The sequence below is a fragment of the Bison bison genome, unplaced genomic scaffold (assembly GCF_000754665.1).
Source record: "Bison bison bison isolate TAMUID 2011002044 unplaced genomic scaffold, Bison_UMD1.0 scf7180017864291, whole genome shotgun sequence".
Lineage (NCBI taxonomy): Eukaryota > Metazoa > Chordata > Mammalia > Artiodactyla > Bovidae > Bison > Bison bison.
In genome coordinates, this window is record NW_011494863.1 from 10,818,838 (window position 1) to 10,846,321 (window position 27,484).

General features: G+C 35.6%; 1 protein-coding gene and 1 long non-coding RNA gene across 6 annotated transcripts in view; both read right to left on the reverse strand.

Moving 5' to 3' along the window:
* CSNK1A1 (casein kinase 1, alpha 1) overlaps window positions 1–27,484 on the reverse strand; it is a 49,460-nt gene that overhangs the window by 4,185 nt on the left and 17,791 nt on the right. Inside the window, exons 3-10 of one of the 5 annotated variants that reach the window (XM_010850535.1) lie at window positions 20,499–20,625; window positions 17,212–17,310; window positions 14,747–14,830; window positions 10,715–10,854; window positions 9,765–9,843; window positions 8,747–8,821; window positions 6,627–6,733; window positions 5,468–5,580 (exon numbers count right to left, since the gene is read on the reverse strand). In XM_010850535.1, the coding sequence (XP_010848837.1) occupies window positions 5,468–5,580; window positions 6,627–6,733; window positions 8,747–8,821; window positions 9,765–9,843; window positions 10,715–10,854; window positions 14,747–14,830; window positions 17,212–17,310; window positions 20,499–20,625 (824 nt within the window). Of the gene's footprint in view, window positions 1–5,426; window positions 5,581–6,626; window positions 6,734–8,746; window positions 8,822–9,764; window positions 9,844–10,714; window positions 10,855–14,746; window positions 14,831–17,211; window positions 17,311–20,498; window positions 20,626–27,484 lie in introns of those variants that run through there. The other 4 variants (XM_010850533.1, XM_010850534.1, XM_010850537.1 and 1 more) reach the window with 4 other exon arrangements.
* On the reverse strand, window positions 629–2,639 carry LOC104996302. Its single transcript, XR_826172.1, has 2 exons — window positions 1,823–2,639; window positions 629–1,072 (listed from the first exon to the last, which is right to left on the reverse strand). It is a non-coding gene; the product is annotated as an uncharacterized LOC104996302 (long non-coding RNA).

Sequence of the window (27,484 nt, forward strand, 5' to 3'; positions counted from 1 at the left end):
CTGATGAGTACCTGATGGTTTCAAGTCTTGCAATTATTTTTTTTGAAATTATTGAAAAATACAGTAAAAATGTTTTCACAGCCACTAAGATTGTTGGGTCTTCATTTACCATAGCTTCTTACATGATTATATTACAGATAATTTAATTACCAGTGTCCCCTTAACTTTTCAAAAGTTCACTGTATGCCACTTGATATAGGAAAGACCTACATTAGTACCTATTTTAACTAACCAGAAGAAATTCAAAGGTATTTTGCTTTTTCAAAAAAAAAAAAAGGCAAAATCAAACTAGCGTCAGTGTTTCTCAGCAGATCTAGACGTAGTATGCACCTTGAGTATTAAGAATGGCACCACCAAGTTCTTTCCCTGGGAACTGCTCTCAGCCCTTAAGTTACCACAGCTCTGAACTGTGTCAGCTAGCATCTAAGCATTATCTCAATGTATCAGCAACATGTATCCTAAGGTAACTGTTTTTTCACTTTATGCCACTGTAGTTTTGGAAAAGTTTTAAGAACACCCTACTTTCAGGTAGAGGGCAAACCTGTACTATGCTGAATATCCAAACAGCTTTAAAATAAAAACCACTAACAAACTAAAAAGAAAACATAAGTTACATCATCAGTCAAAATATTAGAAAACTCTTTTGTCTTTAATAAGGGTAAGAATTATATCTGTTCATCTTTTTAATCTTATATTTGAAGAACTTCTGGGTTAATTAATGATTACAATTATTTAGGGACTGGTTAAAGGCTGGCCTAATAATATTCCTGGTAGAAGAGAGGAGTCAAATCCAGATTCAACTCTTCAGACGGGCCAATGGTAGGATGTTCCACCCAGAGATCAATGTTTCTCCAGTGAAATCGTCCTAAAATGTTAGAGATGTCTGTTTAGGAAAAATCTCAATAGGAGCATTCAGCAGGTGTTCAATCTTCAGTCTTCAAGTATTCTTTTCCCCAGTGCGCACTAGTCCTCGGTTTGTCTTGTGGTTGTTTAGGTGGTGTCTCCTGGCTTCTCAAAGTCCAAAACCCATCTTCATCACAACAGTTAAAATAAGGACTGAATCCATTTGTTCCTAAAAAAAAAAAGAGGAGGAGGGAAAAGTTAAAACAAGGCTGGAGAACTAATGTGACAAGTTCAGGAGTTAATAGCTATATTTAAGATTTAACAAATCTGCAAAAGGAGAAAAAAATGCTCATTTGTAATTAACCAGGAGATTCTATCCCTCAGTCTGATATCTGCAAAGTATACATTTGATCCTATTTGTAAATTAACTTCATATTAACCTTTGTTTTTCAACAGAATCACAAACTAGTTTAAAGAGATATTTATCTAATAGTAAGGCCAGGAAGTTTATGATGAGCTTTTAAAATTTAGAATTCCTTAATAAGATATTACTTTTAAAAATTAATTGACAAAAAAATTGACTATAATATTTATATTCACTATGAATGCCATTTATATTAATTAACTTTTTCCCTTTTCCTATAACACGCTTGTGCAGTTTTTTTGTTTGTGCACAATCAGAATCAAGCTTGGAGAATTCTGAATCAGACTGACAGTATAAAAGTTAAAAACAAAAACCAAAACTTCAAAGAAAGAAGAGCTACAATAATTCTTCCTTTTCCACAGAAACTAAACAACGTATTCAGTTGGGAAAGATAAGGGAAACATTTTTATCACTACAAACAAAATAGATGACAACTTAGTATAGAGTTGTCATCATCCTTACACTGCATTTTAAGACTGATGATCTGATTTCTTGTCTTTTCTTTTATGCAATTAATTCTGCTACAGATTTTGAAGGATGTGAATTTTAAAATACCTGTTACAACTGATTCCTTCCCCAATTGGTAGATGGTCTGCATTATACACCACTGAGTCGGCAGCACTGTGCTCTTCTAGGTCTTCTGACTGTTGTTCTAGGTCTTCTGTTGTTTCCAATCTGACAAGTTGAAAAGTTTGATAGGTCCAGCAAGCCTTAGAGATGTGGGCTTTAGATCATGTCAAATCAACTCTTAAGCAATCATCTTCATTTCCTGTTGGGTTATTTGGTTCTCTTTTCTCCAGCTTTATTGTCCGCGGTGAAAAAACACCTGATAAAAATTTCAGCAGCAGCTGAAACAGATGCAGCTCCCTGCCACTCCTTTGGATTGAGAGTATTCAGAGCAAAGCAGTCTCTCCAGATATTTCAAGGTCTTCCCCTGTGATCTGGTTTACGTTGCTGAATGACCAGCCACGTTCCTAGCAGCAATTGGTGAAGCCAGAAAAAGTTAAACTGGACATAAATGTTAAGTGAAGCCCAGTAAATACTGGAAGATAATTCAAGGAAGATCATGGAGATGGAAAAATTATATCTAATCTATTAAATGCCAACAATTTGACATCCATTTACACTATGATACAGTTATGCTTAGTAGCCAGTGGAATAGTAAACAGATGGGTTAAGATGATGAGAGTATTAGAATTCTGAGAGGATCCACCTTTGGCTTCACTACCTTCTGAAATCTTCCCCATCTCTGCCCTATACTAAAGAAACAGTGAACTTAGGTGAATTCTGAATGTCCTAAAAATATTTCTTTCCTTTACTATGTCTTGCTACTGCTGCTGCTAAGTCACTGCAGTCGTGTCCGATTCTGTGCGACCCCACAGACGGCAGCCCACCTGGCTCCCCCGTCCCTGGGATTCTCCAGGCAAGGACACTGGAGTGGGTTGCCATTTACTATGTCTTAAATGTCCTTAAAAGCACCTTCCCTATAATCAATACAGTTGAAGAAAAGGGAGTGGAAATGCATTTGGAACTGTACCAGATGTAAATCTTTTCCTCTTTAATGTGTATAAAAACAGTAATTGTAGTCTTGTGGCACCTGAGCACTTAAAAACAGTAGTGATCACAGTCAGCTTTACAGGAGATGCTTTGTTTCTTAGTCTTTTGATGGCCTTTGCAATGGAGTATTTCAAAAGATCTTTTCTTTACAAAAGTAAATAGAAGTCTACTACACATAGGAAGTCCATCTTAGCTAAGTCAGACTTTCAAGTCTTTGCACATTCCTAGTCAACTACTAAAACAAGTTATAGCTTTTGATGGAAGAAATACTAGATGTGGATTTTTCCAATATTATTATATAAAACATATTAGTAAAAGCTACTATTTGGGGGATTCCCCCTCCCCCAGGAATGCATGTGCCTGCAATACAGAGATTTACCTAAAAACGTACAGTAGGGAATCCTAAGAGAAGAGATGCCTTCAAACACCTTTATTACTTACAAACTCCAGGCTTCACAGGGGACTTCTTACTGGATGACCCAGATAACGGAGTTGTGGGTAGAGATTACTTAAGGGAATAGATTCTCCATTTCATGCCACCTTCAAACGTGCTATGCTTTCATGGCTTTATATATGGATGGGTTTGTGTAAGATTTGGTTAGTGCACTACATTTTATATACCAAATAAAACAAGTTTAAGAATTTGTTCTTAGTAGTCTGCGGTGGTATGTGGTATGTTTTATGAAACATCCATGTTTGTGTGGTATTTGTATAACCCCAGTGTCTAAGAGTGCTATGAAACTTGTACAAGATTTTAAGTTGCTTTTATGAAAAATGGCTACCATACAAAATAAGGATCAAACTTCAGTTTAATTACAATTTTTTTTCCAAGGAAACATACTAACTCAGCGGATCCAACTTCTCATCTTTTAGACCTGGATAAGGCAGGACAAAAATTCTGCTTGTTTATTGAGTAAGAGACACAGTAAACTAACAACGAAACTAGCTCAAAATAAGGTTATTCTTTCTGAAGGCTGCTGAATGCCTGAAGTAAGATGTTCTAGGTCAGGTAAGATTTCAATCTAATTTTAGTTCTAGAAACTGCAACTTGTGATCATCCTATTACCCCAGCTAGCTTTAGGCAAAAATTTGTTTCATTTTGTAGAAAAAGCACAAATATACTGTAGGTGTCAGGTCCTCAGTTTAGAGAGTCTCTGTGGTCTTACCTAAATGGCAGAACTACTTCTTAGCAATACTAGCTAGCTACCTACCTCATTAAGAAATTGTTGACACTATGATTAGAAAGGGACAATTAAATCCCAACTATGATGCAGAGGCAGAGCACTGGACAAGCATTAGTGTTTGCCATCTCTAAGAACTTCCACTACATCAAACATTCAACTCCAGATCCTTCCCAAATACAGAAACATGAAAGTGAACGACCTCAACTTCATTCTAATAGATGAGCTGCTGGGATGAGGATGACATCAGTTAACTATACTACTTGAACAGTATCCTCAGATTAGAGCCTGTTTTTATATTACAAAAATTTTAAAATTCAACACTAATAACACGGACCAAAAAGATCAAGTTCAGACTAGAGCAGTCATTCAGAAATTACATAATTAGAAACAACAACAACAAAACAACCCCAAACAAACCTTACCCACCCACTACACTTTTAGGAAGTAGGCAGGTATCAGGAGTTAAGGCCCAGAAAGGGGAAAAGAAAAACAGACAAAAAACACAGGAATTGAACTGTGTGGCAACAGTGATAAGAAATGGTACTGTGTCCTGACAGTTCTACTCCTTAGAGATACTAAGAATGCCAGAGAGAGAAGGGAACTAGACTAGCAGCCAAGTGGCATTCGCCCCAGTTTTCCTTTTTTTCCAATTTGCAAGGAGTTAACTGCAGAATTCAGTTCTACAGTAGACCCCCTTTAGATCTTGAATATTTGTACAATTTAAAAAACTGAAGCCCTAAGGAAAAAAATCATTTTAAGAACACATGTTGGTAAATAGCAACTAAAAACAAAAGAGATTTATTTTTGTGATGAGAAAGGATGTGTCGAGCTTTTCAGTTATTTGAGCATTTAAGAGAGTAAATGAGGTGCTCTGCAACTGAGAAGACAGACACTCCGGGGGCAATGCCAGACTCTACCCTTGAAATTAGATCATGTTCTCAATGTTCCATTTTAAATGCTAAAGCATTAACATGCAGAAAATTCTTAACACTGTTAGTTGAAAAGTCAAAATACCATGGCTAACCAGATTCATTATTAAAAATCAACAAGTGTTAGGTCTAGGATTTTGGATTGATTGATTATACCATATTCCCAACACCGAATGTTTATTTTGGAAAGGGTTAATGAATGAGTAAAAAAGATGCAATTGTTAAAAAATGACCCAAAATCCCAAGAGAAATGATATAATATACACACATATATGTATATACAAATACATATACATATATATATGAATAAGGACATTTGGGTTTAAAGTTAGTAGTCAAATTTTCCAAGGACGTCTTTTTTTAACAACAAAGAGCCAAATTTTTATGTATTTTAAAACCACCTCCTCGATCTAACACTGTTAGAAATGGATGAATTACCCAATTTTGTGTTTAATTTTTTTCCCTGTAACGTCACTTGGTTCTTGGCTACTAACCTTTCATGTTACTCTTGGTTTTGTCAGTTTGCTTGCCTGTGGGGGTTTGGGCCTGCTGACCCTGCCCACTTGAAGAGGCTGCCTGCTGTGCTGCTTTCTGCTTTAACATTGTCCAATCAAATGTGTAGTCATATTGGTGATTCAGGGTCCTAGAAAATATAAAATTATATGTTAATCCATTAACAACAAGGTCCAATTTAAATGCTCTACTGAACTTTCAAAATAGTGAGAGCATTTTTTTTTTCTTTTGTGGTAGCTCCTATAAGATTTCTTTCCCTATAGTTGACTTCCTTTTTGGTTAATTAATTCTACTTTTTACGCATTATGATTGGAGGGAAATGTCACCACTTTGGTCTGCTGTATTCAAGAATAATTAAATCCTCTCCCTTTTCAAAAAGAAGCTGCCTTTGAACTTTTTTGAAAGGAGCAGGAGAGTGGGAATGAAGGGCAGCATGAGGGAACTCCCCAATGGTCCAGTGGTTAGGGTTCCGTGCTTCCACTGCCAAGGGCGGTTCCACCCCTGGTTGGGAACTAAGATCCCAGAAGCTGCTCTGTGCGGCCAAAAAAACAGGAGGAGGGCAGCATGAACAACAAAAATACTGAGTCAAGCTATCAGTTATCTGGGGGAATATTTATAACAAGATGGTACCCCCTGAAGACAAATCAGAGTAGACATGGAACTGTTAAAGTTTGAGAGAGAGATGTCTATGCTGACTTTGTCTATGCAAGACTTTCGTAGGATTACAGCATTATCCCTAATTCTTCTCTTCCAACTAAGATTTTTGAGTCACATGTACTTTATTTTTCCCTTTTGTTCAAGACCAATTATGGGTTGTTTACCTAGGGACCCGAGAGTTTGGGCCTACCTCTACAGTATCATAAACTTTGTCTGATATTTTAATTGTTATTCATTTTGGCATTAAACAGGATTCTCTACCAAGTTGGAGAGTCCCCAGTTCCAACAACAGTTACTTGTATCTAATACTTACATTCTACTTTGAGCATGATTCAATGGTTTCTCCATCCGAAACTACAACACTTCAAGGACATTTGGAAATAGAAAAATGTCAAACTCAGTTCCTTAACATTTCATTAATATTGGTTAAATCCACTTTTATCTGCTACTTGTCAGAACAGGCACATTGGGTGGATTGAACTAATTTCCCTCACCGGAGTTTATAGTCTTAAAACTGACCTGAAAAGAATGCGGAATAGCTGCCTCAGGTACATGTAATCCGGGGCTTCCTCAAAGCGCAGCCCACGACAATAGTTTAAGTACATGGCAAATTCTGCAGGAAATCCCTGTAAGTTCAAGAGTTAAAACATAAAATTAAAAACAATTATATGACTTGTTATCCACATGAATTTAACAGAATTTCATCATCCAGACCACCTTATTATGTGTAGTATCTTTTAGTACTGGTAAAGGAAATGTTTATCCTTTTCTTACAGTATCAGGTTCTTAAATAATTTAGATATCACACTTCTTAACCTATTAGTTTATTAATATCCAGTAACTGGATGGCAACAAAGAATAACTAAAATGAGGCCTGTAATGTTCTCTTTGCCAGAACAGGACAATGAATGGGTACTCTTTCTCCATTCTGAAATTACTTTTAAAAATAGTAGTATAGACCTATATTAAGAGAGAAGTAAAACCACCAAGAGTGCAATCAATCATACAGAGCAATCAAAATTATGATACAGATCAATCCAATGCTTCATCCTATGAATAAACTGGGTTTATATATTTTTTCCTGTAACTGTTATCATATTGCACATATACATATTCTCTTTTCCATCAAAAGAAATCCATTAAAACATTCTTCTATATTATTTCCAACCTCCCCATGAACTATTTAAAAGTTCATGGCTGGATATTATTTGACCTACTGAACATATCCTAATTAACCTGTTCCCTATAATTGGACATTTGGAGGATTCCAGTTTTTCTCTATTATACTAATAAGTACATCTATGGATATAAATTTTTTCCATGTTCAGTTTCTCAGCAAAGATTCTCAAAGATGTATATAAACATTTTTTAAGGCTATAGATATTAGTCACCAAAAGGATTTTGCCATTAGGAATGTAGAAATGCAAACTATTAAAACAAAAACTCCCAAGTCTCTTCCCCTTGAGTAAATGTGAATATGAAGGGTGATGAGTTACAGAGGCAGTCTCTTCCCACAACCTTATGGTTTTGAGAAATTTCTCATATACAGAAGGTAGGATAGAATGTGTATACCTATAACATTTATTTTTATTGATTATACCGATAGAAACAAATTTAATTTTTACGAAGTACTTTTATGTTATTTCATTTTTTGGTGGACAGTTTTTAAAAATCTTGTAACAGGGCTTTTCACTTTTTAACATACATTCACAGTCTGTATTAATAGTGTTCCACATTTATCATATGAACTTGCTTTTACAAACGAAAACTACCAACGTAAGTGTTACCTGGTAAGTTATTTGGGTAAATATAACATAATGACTATTTTACTCATTAGCCTAAAATTTATTTCATAATTTAAAACAAAGACTCTCAGAAAGGGTCTTATTTTCTCAACCCATCCCCTCCATTCCTGCAGATATGCAGAAAAGGTCAAAGCCAATTTATAGGTGGGGAGAGACATAAAGACATCACCATTTTATACCCTTCCACAAAATACTATTTCAACTCATGCTGATTTCTCCCTTCTACCAGACAAATATATAATTATACATTGTTTCCTAATTATTTTAGGTATGCAACTGTCACAAAGATGACCATGTGGTCTTCTTTCTATGGAAGAGACATCATGATACAAGTATCTTTCTATTCTCAACTAACATGCTTCTGTCTATAATGTTTGAGATTTCAGAGAAATGAGCCTGATTAAAACTACCATCTATATACTACTGGACATGTCTTATTTTTGGATTGTTCTAACCTGCTTGCCTTTGCTTCTCTAACGCCTCAATATGCCAATTGTGGATATTCTTTCTTCTCTGGCACCAGCTTAGGAATAAGAACAATATTTCTTAATTGAATTTTCTCACAGATCGGTGAGGTTCTATTAGGTAAGTTTACCTGCTCTCTTATTTTTCCTCTAATTTAAAACGGATCATAGCATGTAAACCAGAAACAATTATTTAAAATGACTCATATGTTCAAGTCATTCTTAAAGATACCAAGAATCAACCAAAAGTAAAGTTAAAACAGTAACAGCTACTCAATAGGAAGTTTAAGTTCTGAGGCTGGGAAATAAACTGTTCCTTTTTGGTTTTGGATCATTTATATTTTTAAACAAATCATCAGTGTACACTTACCTTACATAAAACTTCAACGGGTGTGGACATCTTCTTTTCGCTAATTTTTTCATATTTTTGCTTTTTTGTTGCAGCCTGTGGAGAATAAGAATCAAATCACACAGACATACTCAATATTATGAAAGATTCTTTTAGTATAACATATTACACATAAAAGTAAACTTGAGATTCAAGAGGAATCATAACCTAGGGAAAAGAGGAATGAAAGCATAATACATTTAAAACTTTCCCCCTAAGCTGTTAACTTTTCATACGACTTTCTGCTTCAAGAATGTTTTTAGCTAATAGCAAAGAGTGAGTCTAACAGGAACATCAAAATGTATGATTTAAGTAAAAATAGTGAAGTCGCTCAGCTGTGTCCGACTCTTTGCAACCCCGTGGACTGTAGCCTACCAGGCTCCTCTGTCCCTGGGATTTTCCAGGCAACAGTACTGGGAGTGGATTGCCATTTCCTTCTCCAGGGGATCTTCCCAACCCAGGGATCGAACCCGGGTCTCCTGCATTGTAGACAGATGCTTTACTGTCTGAGCCACCAGGATAGGGGTTAAGTAAAAATAGGTGGAGTCAAATTTTAAATTAGATTTCTTAACCCATATTCAGCAAGGGCAAAGGTATAAGCAGATCAATACCAAATAAATATGCCCATCATTTAGTTAACATTCACAACTGTTGTTACTTTTCCAGTGTGAAAATATTCACATTGAATAAAGCTACCCATACAACACCAAACAATGTGTCAAGTTTACAGGTACTCAATAAATATACAGACTATTTACCTTGAAAGAACCAATAAAGTACCTAAATAGTCATTAAATTCTTGAACACAGTAATTTATCATTAATTTACGAATACAAAAGTAATGGCAAAACTCCTAATTAATGGAAACAAGTAAAATGTTAGGACAATCAAATAATATAGAATTACTGGATAAACTAGTTCTACTGTACATAAAAGTAGACATTTTCAACATAATGGCAACACACTAAAATAAAAAGCAGGCAATTTGAATCTGGTTTACCTTTAGTCCTTGCCATGGCAGGCTGGTTCTATTAAAATACATCAAAACATATCCTAATGATTCCATGTCATCTCGGCGACTAGAAAAGAAAATGTAAATTTATAAGCTGAAGTTATTATGAAGAACATGTGAAAGAAAGCCAGGTATACAAGGAGAAATATTCCCAAGCAAGGAAAGAGAATAATTTGGTATCATGAGCAAGTAATTTTTAAAAGTTCCTAATGGGTTACTTCTAAACAAAATTTTCTCATAGAATCCAAAATTATAAAATCCAACATGATCCTGCAACTTAACTTTTACAGAGAAAAAAGAATTTAGCTAAATAACTTTCTTCTCATGAAGTTCCCTAACCTGGAAGTGTATAATTTGTCATTTCTATGCTTATTTTAAAGGGCAAAAAGAAAAAGCATTGACAAAAGATGAAAGCAGAAGAAAAACTAGAATTCAAGTCAAAAAACAGAAAGAGCACAGAAATTATGACCATGTTTAAACCAAATCCTTTAGGTAGGGGTGGAAGAGGAGAACAGAGGGTGGTCCACCAATGAAATTTTGATTCATTAGTTATTATATAATATTTTCCATATAAAAATAACCAATACATTCTTTCCCCAAACTCAGCTTGCATCACTAATATATAAAAAGCACAAGATCACCATTAAGGAAAAAAGTATTGTTTTTAGCTGCAAAAATAAAGCTGCCTTTACACTTCTAACTTCCAAGGTGCAATATTTCCTGCCCAAGACACAAGTTACAACAAAGAAAACAAAAAGGCCTCATTTAATTGGCTTCTCTGCACTGTCTAAAGAAGCAGGTTAAAGGATTAATAAGTGTCTTTCAAATCTTCAGCCAAGAGACATCTTTAGATATTGTAAGAAACTAATTAAAATATTTCAAAAACCCATCAATGGCTTTTGCTATAGATCTGATAAATGCATTCATTACAAACTCACCTTTGTTCAATACCAAGATGTGCATTGATGCTAGCATACCGAGCAGTGCCAGTGAGATTTTTATCTTCTCTGTATGGTATGTGTTGCCTTGTCCTGTTGTCTCTGTACTTTTTGGCCAAACCAAAATCAATAAGGAATAACTTTAAAAGAAAATAAAGAGACATTAGATTCCCAAGCTTACTCAGTCAAACTGCTTATTTATTAAATGGCATTTATTCTGTTTTTTTCAACTATATCAAAATAAAGCATTGTAAGCAGAACAGATAATGAACAAACTTAACATTCCAATAAGCTTTTACTACACCTCATCAATAAATCAGGTTTTAAAAAAATACAGTTACATCAAGCAGTTGATCCCTGTCAGCTGAACAATTTTACAGGCATAGCTCATTATACATTCAGAAGCCTGTCTCTGGAACCTCCAATGTAGTGGAGAAATGTACACGTGCTCGATAGCAGAGTTGCTGACAAGTGTGCTGTGTGCCATAATGAAGCCTGGCATCCTGTTACTAGTGGTAAACAAGCAGGGGGGTAAAAAAAAAACAACAAAAAACTAGACATAAGCCACCTGGAACTCTTCCATTCTACAAAGGCCACTCTTTAGTATGCCAACAGAATGCTCATTATCTGAAATAAGACAACTCTGAAAGTTTGATATTGACAACAAAACCAGAATTTTTATTTATAATAAATGAGTACTTTAAAACAAGCATACATTTCATTTTATTCCCAAATGACATTTACACATGTGATCAGCTTAAGCTTCTGGAAAATATAACAAGTTGATCTATTACTTAAGTCAAGGTGGCTTACAATTAGCAGCTTAAATGAGCTAACTAAAAACCAAAGTATTAATAGTATTTCAAAACAAAATAACATTTAGTGCTGTTCTGTTTATATGATACACAGGGAATAAGATGCTCATTTATAATGTAGCTAATTTTTAGAAATAATTCAGGTTTATTCTCCATGATTAAAACTTTTATAAGAAGAACAAAAAAAAGCAGAAGTATTTTTAGGGGAAAAAACCCAAAATATGTTCATATTTACCTACCTTCTAAAGCAAAATAATCTTAACTAAAAACTTTATTTAGCCTTTACCATAAAATCACTTATTTAAAGTTATGCCTACAAAATTTATTAAGCAAAGCAGATCTATGTGCTCTTATACTATGTGGCCCTATGCTATTCTTTTCTAGTTATACCTCAATTTGGTACTTTTTCTTTCTATTAGGCTGACACTGGGCCCCTTCTGCTACAGTTTACAGTGTTGGATGTACTGGGAAACATGATCACCTAGTCTGTTAGGGTCTGCCTCAAAATATAAATAAAGCAAGTTATTGATTTAAGTGGAAAAGATATCACCAAGTGCTTCTTTTAGAAAGATGAAAATACTTATTGCAGGCAGGCACTACAATCTAGCCTCAGTTAGACACTGGGTAGGAAAGACTGAGATTTGTGCTTCTGTAACCATGTTAACATTGAAATACTTATTTTCATCTAGTCTATTACAAAGAATAAAGATTAAATAATTAAATACAGATTTAATAATGAAAGTTCTTTAGTATGATTAAATGACTGAACAACTGAGTTACTATAAAATAGGAACAGAGAAATTAATGCTATAAATCGCTAAGAGAAATAAGAGACTTAAAAGTATGAGCTTTAAGTTTATTTTGATATGAAAACTGGCTCAGTACTCAAATATTAAAATGAGCAATATATACATCTGGTAAGCAAAACAGAATCCATGACTAAGTTCTACAGATTCACACTGAAAAGAAAACAAAGGAAAAACAAACACAAAAGGACACCCACTTTCACAGCATTTAAAAACTATCTCTAAGAATTATGTGAGTTATGAAAAAAAGTGATTGGGACAGATTTTCTTCTAAGGACTATCTTCTGAGATTGCTTTCTTTAGTACTCCAAAATAGAGGAGAAAACAATAGCCAACTCTGAGAGGGTTAAGTCTGCCAGTTACATTCATGTCTAGATTCAACAGCTTCATGTGCAACTCAATAACCACTTTCTTAACAACTAGAAGACTCTGAGAGTTCTTTCCTTCCACAACTCTAAAGGACAAAATCTAATTTATCAAGGAAACAAAAATGAAACACTATCTTCTTAAGTATCTGAGTCTCAGTATCAAAGTAAAAAATTACAAAGCAAATGAATTTAAAATTTTCTCCTCCTATAAAAACTGAAAATAAGTCAGGGAAAGTAATGTCACTGATAAACAGGTATTCCATTTGAAGAGCAAAACAACTGAAAACTACTTAAAATTTTAAAAGTTTAAATCTCTTTATAGTTCATTATCTAATGGTACCTATTCATGCATGCTTCTTTAGTAGCTCTCCATGCATCGAATTTAAAATGAATAAAAACATACATAAATGGGAAATGTTTACATGAAACCATGTGATACCAAGGATACAACCAAAATAGCCGCAGATATGTAAAACCAAACAAGGAAAAGTCAATATCCAATGTCATAAAGTAATGTATTTTTATAGGTCTGCATATACAAAGGAGACGACATCTAAACTCTTTGGTGGGCAAGCTGCCTTTCTGTGGATTTTTAAACTACATGTTCAAAAATTTGTGCCTGTTTTAAAGAAAGCAGCATATTCTTCAAAGGCATGTGGAAATGAGTTAAAGTTGGGTATAATGGGATAACTCATTCAGCAGAGGTGTATTTTCTTCAGAAATACTAATGCCAATTTCAGGTATTGGTATTTCAACCATTTTTCTCTTCACCAGCAGTCATATTTCCTTGCCCTTTCAAGAATTCACAGGAATACTTTTCCTTACAACCCAGAAAACCTATAAGTAATTATGCTGTAAAGTATGAGTAAAATGTGTGAATGTATATGGATAAGAAAAAATAGGGCAGTAAAGTTGCCTTACAATGTACCTAATTACCCCCCATTCTCTCTCTGCCCAGTCAAGATCTAGTTACCACAGTTGGTTATTTCTTTGTCTGTGAATAATAATAAAATCTAATTTCTAAAACCTTTTTAACAGCAGGAGAACATAGTTCCTGATATAAAGCTGGGCAGTTTGGAGAAGGATTAAATGATAGCCCAGATGATACATGTGGTTTAATAAAGAAATTACAAAGTATGCTCACATATCAAATGCAAATTTTTTCCTTTTTTGATACTTATGTCAACACTTACTTCTCAGTGTATACTACTGATAAAGATTCATTCATTCAGGAGCTTCAAAAATTAAGTACCTAGGTGGTGCTGATTTTTTTTTAATTTATTTTCCCTTGTTTATCTGAAAATTCATACAGTAAATAAAGCCAGCTTCTCAATAGTAAATGAAGACTAAGTGAAAAATTTCCTTACATTAAAAAAAAAAATTTAGAAATATTGAGTGTTTTATCTAGCCTGCCAAACATAAATCATTAGGTTATACATCTGTTTATCTTATTTATGTGTTATTAATGGTAATTGATATCAATTATGTTATCATTAGAATGCTGTGCATTCTAGTTCCAGAGCATATAATATTCTTTAAGCATTTTATGCTACTTGGTTGAAGATGAGAGAATTCTCATACTGAAGCAATCAATTCTAAAAAAAACTAGATCTGAAATCTGATCTACACAACTCCTAAAGTTCATTAGGGAATGGGAAGAGTTGAGGCAGAATATCATCATTCAGCAGTGATGCAACTCCAAATTATTTTTTAAAAATTGAACAGTCTATCTTAAATCTAGCATTAGCTAAATAGTATCAATTTTAGACCAACATATCTCCTCTCGTGGATGTTAGAAATCTAAACATAATCCTGTTTTCATTTAGGTTTTCTCTAAGTTTTACAAGCTTTAAGCAAAAGCCATAAAGAAATATCTTAGTAATGTTATATGTTTGCCAAGTATGTCTGAATAATGCCAACGTTAAGAGGTGCTTGAGCAAGATCTATATTCTCCAGAATTAAAACAAACAAAAATAATCAAACAATAAGAAAGAAAAGCACATGAATTTGGGATTGAGGTTGGAATAGGAGACAGTTTCAGACCTGGTTTAATCCTGAGAAAGATGGGTCCTGAGAAGTACTAACAGTCATGCTTCTTTTCCTCTTCCCCACTGGAGATTCTAAACACTAAACAGACAATAGAGGGTGGCAGTGCATCAAACAGTATTGCTTACATTGCAACAATGGCCGGCGCAGACAGGCAACACCGAGGCATTAGAGAAAGAACAGGGTAGCCAAATGCCATCCTTCTTCCACCAAGCACTGTAGGTTCTCACTTTTCCAAATAAGAATCACATGCTTAACAACATTTGAATTCTGGAAAGTACTCAGGTTTTTAATGCCACTATATTGTGTCACTGCCTGAAACAGGGATAGCAATGGTGACATTTGGCTCTTTAATTTTTTAATACAAAACAGGGAATTTGGATCTGCAATCTTTGGCACCACAATCTGCCCTTCCCCTAAAAAAAGATTGCACAGGGGGAAAAAAATCTTCAGTAAGGAAGAGGTAGAAGGCATTTAGTCACCTTAAAATTTATTTTCATAAGCATGCAGGGCTGATTACTGGAAGAGTTGAGCAAATTCACTACGGTTGGAGTGACTACTCCTAAATATCAAATTCAGAACAATTTTCCAAATAAGAAATTTGATTTTAAAAATCAACCTCAAATGCCCCCCCACCCCCAACTCTACCCACAAATAGAAAACTACTACAACGAGCTGACCAAAGAATCCAGTATCATACAACTGGCGTATTTCAAACTACAATACAGAAAACACTAAAAACCAACTACATAAACAAACACTAACCTAAAATGTTTAAGAACAACGTTCAGAATCTTAGGTAAAACACTGCACTTCTAACCCTAGGGTCTCTCTGAATCTGTGTAACAGCAAAGCAATTTCACAATCTTTTTAGTATCTCTAAAAGAGGACACAAGATTCTAAAAAGGTTTACATATCACTGGGCAATCTGGACTTCCTAACACAACTAAGTGATTAATAAGCTGTTTGGGGCAGGGTGGGGAAGCAAAGACATCATCTGGACTATCATTAAGTTTAAGACAAACCATGTACTGCAACATCAACATGCAGAACATGGATTACATGAGGATAGAAGGTCTTTAGCAGGAAGAAAATGGGAAGAAAAGGCTGGGAAATGGTCAAAAGATTAGGGTCATTCTGACAAAACTGCCTGCCAAAATTAAGACTAGTAATAGTTCAATTAAATTACCAGGTTTTAAAATAACAAGAACCTGGATGCTTCAAAGAGAGAAGCCACATAATATTTAAAAAAAGAAAAAAGATGTGATTTGGGAATGGCACGAAAGGTTACATGTAGACTTAAACACCTTCTATCATTTAAAGCTCAGCTTTTAAGAAAAATAAAATTTAACTCCTAAAACCTGGTCAGACCAACATCAATGTCTCATGCATTAACAAATAATACCACTTCTAATGGTAATGGCTCCAAGTTGGCATTCATACAGGCAAACAAAGGTAAACATTTATAGCTAGACCTAAAAACATCAAACATTCCCTAATGACTAAATAAAATAAATAGGAATGTTCCTTCCAAAAACAGAACAAAACAAAAAACACAAAAAACCCCCAAGTTGTCCTGAAGTTGAGAATTTCTATCAGATCGTCAGATCATAACATGCTTAGTGCATTGCCAATGCTGCCTGTCTGCCCGACCTCAACAATTGAAAATAAAAGCAATTCACTCAGTAAAACTAATCATTGCAGAAAATTGTCAACACAATTAGTTTCTAACTGCAATCATGCGTCACTGGCTAAAACCCAATCACCCCGTAAGTTCAACCATTCTGTGGCCCCCAATGAACACTAATTTCATTGTATGAAAGTTCATTTCACTTGTCTACACTTTCCTTTGAACAGGAGAGAAGAGGGGTGGAGACCCCACTCAACTTGGCACCCAAATAAACTGTCAAACTACTTTTGAAACAGGTCCAAAAGTTATCCTTTTGAATACACAAATCCAAGGACTGAAGAATTCTCATTATCAACCTTGCTCAGTCAGCAAATGTTAACGCCATGGTGACAGATGGGTGGGACAGTGGTTCCCACACTGGCACAAGCACATATATTGCAAAAACCCACACTTCAGAAAGAAAGGTTAAAATCTGATTTTTAGCATTCAGGAAGAAAAGTATATGGGTATATGGGTTTTTTTGTTTGTTTGCTATTCGAATGAATGAAAAATAGATACAATAATATAGATGATTACATTTCATTATAAAGCCCTTGGAATTTCATATTTCCATATAAATAACTAACTTTGGTTGGGTTAAGTTGGAGATAATTTATTTCAAGTTACTAAGTTAATGGATTAGCCTTCAAGTACAATCTTTTAAAACAATTATCAATAGCAAATTCAACTTACTATGACTTTTTAAAAGACTTAAAAAGTTCACCAAAGTTTATCAAAGCAATTCTTGGAAGTTTTATTCTTTGTCCTTTCATGCAAAGAACATGTGACTAACCTTATTACAGTGACGCCCAATACCCATTAGGAAGTTATCTGGTTTAATGTCTCTGTGTATAAAATTCTTTGTATGCACATATTCGATTCTACTGATCATCTGGAAAAAAGGGGAGGAGAGAAAATCAAGTTAAGTGATTTGCACTAAGAAACAAAAGAAAGCAACATACTGTGTCTCAATTATTTCAATGTCAATCATTTTTCAAGATCACAAGTATACTTTATTAACTTTATTTAGAGTTCAAAAAGACAATGCTAGACAAAATTAAAAAGGACAACCAGCTCTGCGTTTACCTCCAGACTAATGGATATACAAGCATAAACCAGCAGTTTCCTTTGAGCTTATTCTTTCAATATGAATGATTATAAACATGACAGAACCTGATAGAAAGAACTGGTTTTTTTAATTACAGAAGTAATAAATTTAGAATTGTTTCAGTTGTTCAAAATTATATAAAGTAAACGTCAATACTATGCCCCTTGAGGTACCTGGTATTACTCAGATCTATTTTTATTCTCTTCTATATGTACACACACAAACTTACATGTGCTTCAGAGTACAGGGATGTTGACCAATTGACAGATACAGTTATACACTGTTATTGCTTTAAACTACAATAGAAGTAGTCTACTCATTTTATTTTTGTTCACTTGTTTTTAACTAATTCTATCCCAAACATTTCTAGAAGTTGGTACCATACAATGTAAGCATGTAACTTTTATACAAATGGGGACATATACATGCTGGGTTTCCTTTCTGGCATGCTTTTCCGACTCTCCCATGATTTTTCTCCATATATGTATGATCATATCCTAAAACTAACAAACATGGCATTATAACAAGCTTTTCTTAATTTCCCGGAAATTCTGCCAAGTCAAGTGGTATGGTCTTACCATTCTTTTTAATGGCGATAAATATTCTATGGCATAGAGAAGTACTCCCCAATTATCCCAACTCACAGTATTAATGCTCATTATTTCCAATATTCTCTCACCATAAACAATAACACTAATATACTTATATATCCTTATCTATTAGCACTTCTATTTCTATGGGTTATACCTCCCCTATCATTGGGGGAGTTGCTGCTTTGAAGGCAAACTGATTGCCTTCAGAATAGCCTATAACAGCTCATTTTTTCAGCACTAGTGTTTTTTTCCCACTAGCAGTTATCTCAGTTTTTTCTAAATCTTGCCCATTTTCACAGGTACTGACTTCACTTGTAATTTCATAACAGTTAAAAAACCTGCTCACTTTTACTGACCTTCTGGACTTAGTACTGTACTGTGAAGTCAATCCATACTTTTTCATTATTTTTTTGGCTTGTCCTTTTCTTGTCAGTTTTTAAGAATTCTTTGCATACAACAGACAATCTTTTTATCAGTCATTTGTTACGTAAACAGATTTAAACTTTTTCTTCTGTAATAGTTTAAATTTCTAAGTTATCAATTATGTCTACCTTTTCCATAAAATAAAAGTTGTATTTGAAAATGTTTTCCACGTCCAAAGGCTGCCAACATCATCTTTCTGCCCATATGTTTTTGCTCTTCTCAGTAGTGTACGTCAGGACTCTATTTTTACTTGCCTGCGTTTTCTCTACAGCTTTTATCACCAAGGATATAAATTCTAACTCTTATTCCTCTACCTTGGCAAACGGCTTGTGAAGGCAAATTGTAATCTCTGGCTTAAACTATACACTCAAGGAAGAAGATGTATACAATGTTCAAATACCATCTTTAGGTACAGCAGCAATTCATATATTAAATAAGTAAACAAAACATTTGTCTCACTTTTTGTACCAGTCAAGTACATAAAGTATTTGTTCTAGCCAAGTAATACTTACCATTAAACTATGAGTATTCACTCACAGGGGGAAGATAAATTAACAGCACAAACTACAGACTACTCAAGTGTTGCCTGTCATTTACAGAGCAAGACTCAGCTGGTTCTTTCTTAAACAAGTGCCTTTCTACAACCCCCTTCCCTAAATTACATTATTTCTCTGATGTTACCAGAGTATCCAATATAGACTTTTACGACAGAACCTGTCCATTTTTCTCCACTAACTCTATGTTAAAAGAGGGAAGAAACTAGCTCTTATTTTTTGTACACTCCAGTGCTAAGTACAGTTCAGTTCAGTCACTCAGTCGTGTCCGACTCTCTGCGACCCCATGAACTGCAGCATGCCAGGCCTCCCTGTCCATCACCAACTCCCAGAGTCCACCCAAATCCAGGTTCATCGAGTCAGTGATGCCATCCAACCATCTCATCCTCTGTCGTCCCCTTCTCCTCCTGCCCTTAATCTTTCCCAGCATCAGGGTCTTTTCAAATGAGTCAGCTCTTTGCATCAGGTGGCCAAAGTATTGGAGTTTCAGCTTCAACATCAGTCCGTCCAATGAACACCCAGGACTGATCTCCTTTACAGTGGCAGATCCTAAATAAATGTTCACTGCATGTATGCCTATGTGTTACTGAGCCTACAGAATACAAACTCTTTTATTAAGATTCGCTCACATGTGAATTAAAGCATATTAAGAAGTCATGTTTTATGCAAGGTCCTTGACATTTACCTGTTATCTTTGACCATAATATCTGTTTCCTCAAGGTCTGTTCCTGACCCCATTCTCCCATCTTAAAATTCTTTAAAACTGGTTTTCTTTTTTATTACCTTTAGCTAAAAAAATAAATCTAGCCTTGGGCTTTAAAACAATTTCATCTAACCTCAATCAATGCATAAATCCAATTCATGACATAAAAATTTCCATGATTTTGCTTAAATATTACCAATAGCTGAGAATCCTGTAAGAAGCATCTACTTGGTCAAAAACTGTTCATTAAATTACTTCAGTACCTTATTTTCCTCAAAAATATACCTTTTATAAGGGTTCAACACATAATACCATTCAGTTTGCTTTAATCAAAATTTCAATATATACATATTTATTTATATTTGCACACACACAAACACTCCCAAATCCTTTCTTCAAACAAAATCTTACAAAGAAACCTGTTATACTCAACACTAAAGCAAATACACTATATGATGGGAGTAGCTCGAAAACTCTTAGTCTACAGGTGAATAATAAACCAGTGTAATTCATTTTTGTCTTATACCACAGGAAAACATCTACAAGACTTATCAGAGCAACAAACTTGAATGACTATACTTTTAACCCAAGGATTATTATACAGGGTTATAATACTCTGGTTTCTACACTGAAATTATAGTTAAGTAGTACTAAACAGTAGCATTTTTTAGCTTTTATTCTCATAAAAGTTTCACATACCTGGTCAGCTAACATAAGTACAGTTTTCATTGTGAACCTTCTTGAACAGAAATTGAAGAGGTCTTCAAGGCTGGGTCCAAGAAGATCCATAACTAGCACGTTATAGTCTTTTTCCTGACCATACCACCTAACAAAGAGGGAAAGAGGAAGGCGTTATAAAAAGCTGATTATCACTTAACATCATCAAGTTTTAAAAACATCATCAAATTTTAAAAATATAAGATAGTTTCCCTCTAGGTTTTTATTTAAGATTGTTTTCCTCTATTTAGCTGATGACCCCACTTACTGACTACATTGCCCAACACAAAATAATGCATAAAGAGATTTTTTTCTGTCAAGCAACCCACTGTCCCATTAAGTTAGTACTTGTGTGGCAGCCTTAATATGCTTCTTAAGCAGGGCAGGTGAATTCTCTATCCATCCACCATTAATTCCTGTAACTGTGGGCAAGTTTCTAAACCTCACCTGGTCTTACTTTTTAATTGAAAAAATGAAGGAGATTTTTATCAGTCATTCCAAAATGTTTCAGAGAGTAAATATCCGTTTTATTATAACTCCTGTTCCACTTCCTACCAAGTTCCATTTATAAGGAGTCATATTTTTGCTTAGTTCCAGATTATAGAAAATAATCCTATTACCACAAGGATGACATTCACTTTTTATTGGAAGGATCATGCTTTAATTATCCATTGCTATGTTTCTGTGGATACACATTTATCCCCAATAACTCTAGGAATATCAATGACTAATTTCAGAGACTCCAAGGACTAGGAATCACTGCAGTGATTGCAAGCTTCTGTATGTCTCTAGATCAGATAAGGGTGGTTTCCGAAAAATACACACCATCATTTTTATTTTAAACTTAGCTAAATTATGAATTTTGCTTGAGGGAATTCCCTGGCAGTCCATGGTTGGTTGGGACCCCTTGCTTCTACTACAGGAGGCATGGGTTTGATCCCTGGTCAGGGAACTAAAGATCCCACACGCTGCATAGTGCAGCCAAAAAAAAAAATAAAACCACCACCAGCTTGGAAAAAAAACTGGCTTTTATCTAAAATGTAAACAAACAAAAGAGGAAGCTATTTTAAAGCTGTACTGAAGTGATATCTTTAAAAACTCTAATAAGAAACTATACCTGGATTTACCATTTGCAAAGTTTACGTGTTTTAAAAAACGTCTAGTGTTTTTGTTGTTATTCAGTTTCTCGATCATGTCCGATTCTTTGTGACCCCACAGCACGCCAGGCTTCCCTGTCCTTCACCATCTCCCAGAGCTTGCTCAAACTCATTCATGTCCATTGAGTCAGTGATGCCATCCAACCATCTCATTCTCTTTCGTCTCTTTTCAAACGAGTCAGCTCTTCGGATCAGGTGGCCAGAGTATTGGAGTTTCAGCTTGAACATCAGTCCTTCCAATGAATATCCAGGACTGATCTCTTTTAAGATGGACTGGTTGGAGTTCCTTGCTGTCCAAGGGACTCTCAAGAGTCTTCTCCAACACCACAGTTCAAAAGCATCAATTCTTCGGCGCTCAGCTTTCTTTATAGTCCAACTCTCACATCCATACATGACCACCGGAAAAACCATGGCTTTGACTAGATGCTTTGATTTAGGATTAGCACTGACTGGTTTGATCTCCTTGATGTCCTATGTATGTGTGGTCCCATATTCAGGTCCAACGAATATTATCCCTAGAATTTTATGTAAAAGGTCACAAAGGGGCTAGACTTAAAAAATGCACATTGTTTCCTACACTTTTGTTCCACCTGTTCCTGAGGATTACTCTGCAAACAGGAAACATGAATAACTACCATCAAACACACAAAGAGGAATTCATTTTCACATGTCTTTGCTGAAAAAGATAGCCTGGCTGGGAAAGAGTTTTTTTTTTAACCTTACAGAGATTGTGCCCGAAAAGCAACAGAAGTGCCAATCTGCTAATGTCTGAGATTGTATCTAAAACCGTGTTCAAAGCTTCTGTAATTTTCTCTTTTCAATCCTTTGTTTTCCATACAAGAATTCAACACTCTTCACATTCATTCCAACATTTACTTTGAAGAAAAGCTCTCTCACACACAAAAAAGGTCACAGTGGTGGGTTTTTGGAGGGTGAGGGATAGGGGTGGAGGTGGGAAGAGATGGGTAAAACAAAACAAATAATAAATTGAAAAATAAGTGATAAAATGAAATACGGTTATGTTCTCCTTTCCTGATTCCTCGATTTTGTTTTCCTTCTCTTTTTTTATCCTTTCTGTACTTAACTGCAGAGGCAAATCTGTTCTGGGAAGCTATGAGGAACTTCAAAACCAATTCTTAACATTATAAATATCCAATACTAAGAATTATGGCAGATTTTTAATACAAATCTAATTTAGCTAGGTTTTAAAGAAAAAGAAATGACTCTAATCAAGAATACAACGTACAGAAAATGCTAAGGAAGTGAGGGGAAGTCACTAAAAGTCAAAGGCAAAAGAGAAAGCACAAATCAACTCTCATAAGACTACATCTCACAAGCACATCAACAAATTTGTACCAACAGCTTCCTAACAAAATTACAATAAAGTAAATTTTACAAGCATCCAACCCAAACTACAAGCCTGACATGTCAAAGGCACAAATTCATTCTTCACATCGCCATGTCATCACCTAACTTTACAAAGTACTTTTTGAGAATTCATATGCAAAGTAGGCCTTTAACAGAATACAGAATAATTAGAAACAAAAATCAGATGAATTTAGAAATTTACTTTAAAAAAACAAAAAAATCAAGTCATCAGGTATTTTTCTCCTTATTGTTTTAAGTGTATGAGTTTAAGCCCTGCTGGTTCAGCAGTAAAGAATCTACCTGCAATAAAGGAGACGCAGGAGACTTGGGTTTGACCCTGTGAGGAGAAAATGGCAACCCATTCCAGTATTTTTGCTGGGAAAATCCCATGGACAGAGGAGCCTGGAGGGTAAGGAATATATAACTAATTTCTCAAAACCTAAGACCTCACACCCTCCCCCCCGTGCAATCAATCCATCCAGACCTTATTACACACAGATTAGGCGCCAGGAACAGTCTTCTGCTTACCCAGATCATACTCATTCAGTTTCTACCTTCACCTCCATGTTTTCCTTTTATTCTGAGAGCTTCTAACTCTCCATTTTCAATCGCAACATCCTAATATCCAGCTGTCAGATAAATCTTCCTTAAGTAGCCTGTCTCACACAGATCTCTCATTTCACAGAATTCTCACAGCCACTGACTACTGCTTGAATCCAAGATCTAACCCTTCAAAAGTACAAATATTCAGGTACTGTTACTCTGGTGCTTCTCTCTCTCTCCACCTGGTAATACAGGGCTTACTGTTTGTTTTTTCTAAGTCTTCACAGAACCTGGGTAATGAGCAAGCACTAACCTGATTCTCTGAGATCATTTAAGTTTGCAGACTACCTGAAACACACCAAAGTGAAAGCCTCACTCCTGTTTCTGCCTTCGACCAGAAACTCAAGGTCCTATCTTTAGACATTTTTTAATGTATATAACAATGTGTTGTTACTAAGTACATACACTATGGTAAGAGGCTTCCCTGGTGGCTCAGAAGGAAAAGAATCTGCCTGCAATGCAGAAGTCCTGGCTTTGATCCCTGGGTGGGGAACATCCCCTGGAGAAGGGAATGGTATTCTTTAGTATTCTTGCCTAGAAAATTCCATGGAGAGAGGAGCCTGGAGGGCAACAGTCCATGGGGTGACAAAGAGTTGCACACTGAGCGAATGACACCTTCACTTTCACTTCACACTATGGTAATGTGCACACTATAGGTAACTCTGAATTTATGAGATTAAAAAAAAAAAAAAAAGACTGGTTTGATTTGGACCTTATTTAGTTTCAAAACATGCAGAAGAATCAAATAATTTAATGGATGAAAGTAAAAACGAAAGTACAAGGTCTCATTTTCTGTTTCAAATGTCTTTAGACTCAGTGTTGCCTGATCAATCACGGCAACAGGCCAGAGAATGAGCTTGCAATTCAAAAAAATCATCGTTACTTACTGAGAGCATTAAGAAAGGTACCTTAAGGTCTGAAGAAAATTCTAGCAGAAGGCAAGGTCCATCTCTGATTTCATCTTGTTCTTCTAAACCCCTATCTCAAGTAATTCTAGCTAAAAAATTAAGACACATGTAAAAAGCACAAACCTAAGATGACATACGTACAAGTCACTGGGGCTGACCAAAATATGCTAAAAGAATTCAGAAAAGCAAACAAAACAAAACAAAACAAGACAAAACAATGGGTTGAACTACATCTGTCCAAAGAAAGAAACCTAGTGAAATGGTCTATTACCAGTCAGATCCTGAAGGAGGGATAATATTTCGATAGGGAAGGTAGAAAAGGATGTCTTAAGCAGGCGGCAAGAACAGACACAGGTTCGTATAAAGGGGAGAATCAAGGTGACTGATATAGACTCTTGAATGCCAGGCTAAGATAACCGGGAAAATATCAGTAGGCTATGTCTAGGACCTAATATAATTAAGTCAATATTAAAAGCTGGCCTTGGTATCAGTATGCAATATGGAACCTGGGGAGTAAAAGGAATGACAATGACATGAAGACCAATTAGAAGACATGGAGCTAAGGGTTTCTTTCTTTTCCCTAATAAATCTCTGCAAAAATAGAAGTATCTTAAAAAAGAATGAAATGAAATATTTTCAATATTGCTGAGACCCAATGACTTTCAAGAATAGTAAATCAGTGTAATCATCATAAATACTCAGTTCAGATTAAAGCACCTAAATATGTTCCATCCCTATTAACTAGAACAATAACAGAAAAAGGAACATTTGTTTAACGTAGGCCTTCTCTTATGGCTTGATTAGTGTGATGGTTAATTTTGTGTGTCAACCTTACTGGGCTAAGGGATTCTGGAATAGCTTGTAAAACATTATTTTGGGGTGTCTGTGAAGTTGGCTCCATAAGAGATTAGCATCAGAATGACAGGCTAAGTAAAGAAGATCACTCTTTTGTTCTGAACAGAACAAAAAGGCAGAGGAAGAGAAAATTCCCTCTCTGCTAGCACCGAAATAATCACCTTCTGCTCTCAGACATACATGCTCCTGGTTTTCAGATCTTAGGACTCACCTGGGACTTAAATCTTTGGTTCCCCTGGCTCTCAGGCCTTTAGGCTTGAAGCAGAAATGCACTACTGATTTTCCTGGGCCTCCAGCTCATACAGACCACAGGTCCCGGGACCTCTTGGCCTCCATGATTGTGTAAACCAATCCCTCATAATAAAACTCTATGTATAATACAAGCATATCTTTCTTTATTGCTCTTTGAAGGTATCACTTTTTTTTTTTTTTAACAAACTGAAGGTTTGTGGCAACCCTGTCTTGATCAAATCCACTGGCGCCACTTTTCCAACAGTACGTGCTCACTTTGTGTCTGTCACATTTTCACTATTTTGATATTTTTGTTATTATTATATCGTTGTGGTGATCTATGATCTTTATTTTTGATGCTATTATTGCAAAAAATTACCACTTGCTCAAAGCTCAGATGATAGGCTAGCACTTTTCGGCAGTAAGGTATTTCAAAATTAATACACATACTTGCCAAAAAATTTGTGTGACTTTGCTTTATTGTGGTGTTCTGGAACTGAACCTGTAATAACTTTGAGATATGCCTGTATACAAGACTCATCGGTTCAATTCCTTTAGAGAGTCCTAATATAATAGGAAGAGCCATTTAGTGTCTTGTTCACAACTCTGTATTTCCAGCATTCAGCACAATGCCTTACAAGCAGGAAATACTCAGTAACATTTGCTGAATTAAAAAATAAAAAGCTGTATTAGAGGTTTTAAGAGGCTAGGGCACACCTGACGTTGCAGATGAGAAAAACAAAGCAAGGAATAAAAAAAAAATACTCCCTGTACTAAAAGTATAAAGTCACCAGGAAGCATCTACTCATCTTTGACTCAAAGAAGTCAAATAATAAGTAAAGTGGGCCTTGGAAAGCATCCCTAAGAACAAAGCTAGTGGAGGTGATGGAATTCCAGTTCAGTTCAGTTCAGTTGCTCAGTCCTGTCCGACTCTTTGTGACCCTATGAACCGCAGCACGCCAGGCCTCCCTGTCCATCACCAACTCCCGGAGTTCACCCAGACTCACGTCCATTGAATCCGTGATGCCATTCAGCCATCTCATCCTCTGTCGTCCCCTTCTCCTCCTGCCCCTAATCCCTCCCAGAATCAGAGTCTTTTCCAATGAGTCAACTCTTCGCATGAGGTGGCCAAAGTACTGGAGTTTCAGCTTTAGCATCATTCCTTCCAAAGAACACCCAGGGCTGATCTCCTTCAGAATGGACTGGTTGGATCTCCTTGCAGTCCAAGGGACTCTCAAGAGTCTTCTCCAACACCACAGTTCAAAAGCATCAATTCTTCGGCGCTCAATCTTCTTCACAGTCCAACTCTCACATCCATACATATTTTTTTGGAGCCCCAAAAAATAAAGTCTGACACTGTTTCCACTATTTCCCCATCTATTGCCCATGAAGTGATGGGACCAGACGCCATGATCTTCGTTTTCTTAATGTTGAGCTTTAAGCCAACTTTTTCACTCTCCACTTTCACTTTCATCAAGAGGCTTTTTAGTTCCTCTTCACTTTCTGCCATAAGGGTGGTGTCATCTGTTGAACTATTTCAAATCCTGAAAGATGATGCTGTCAAAGTGCTGCACTCAATATGCCAGCAAATTTGGAAAACTCGGCAGTGGCCACAGGACTGGAAAAGGTCAGTTTTCATTTCAATCCCAAAGGCAAAGCCAAAGAATGTTCAAACTACCACACAATTGCAATCATCTCTCACGCTAGCTTTATTTTTCTGGGCTCCAGAATCACTGCAAATGGTGATTGCAGCCATGAAATTAGAAGACACTTACTCCTTGGAAGGAAAGTTATGACCAACCTAGACAGCATATTAAAAAGCAGAGACATTACTTGCCAACAAAGG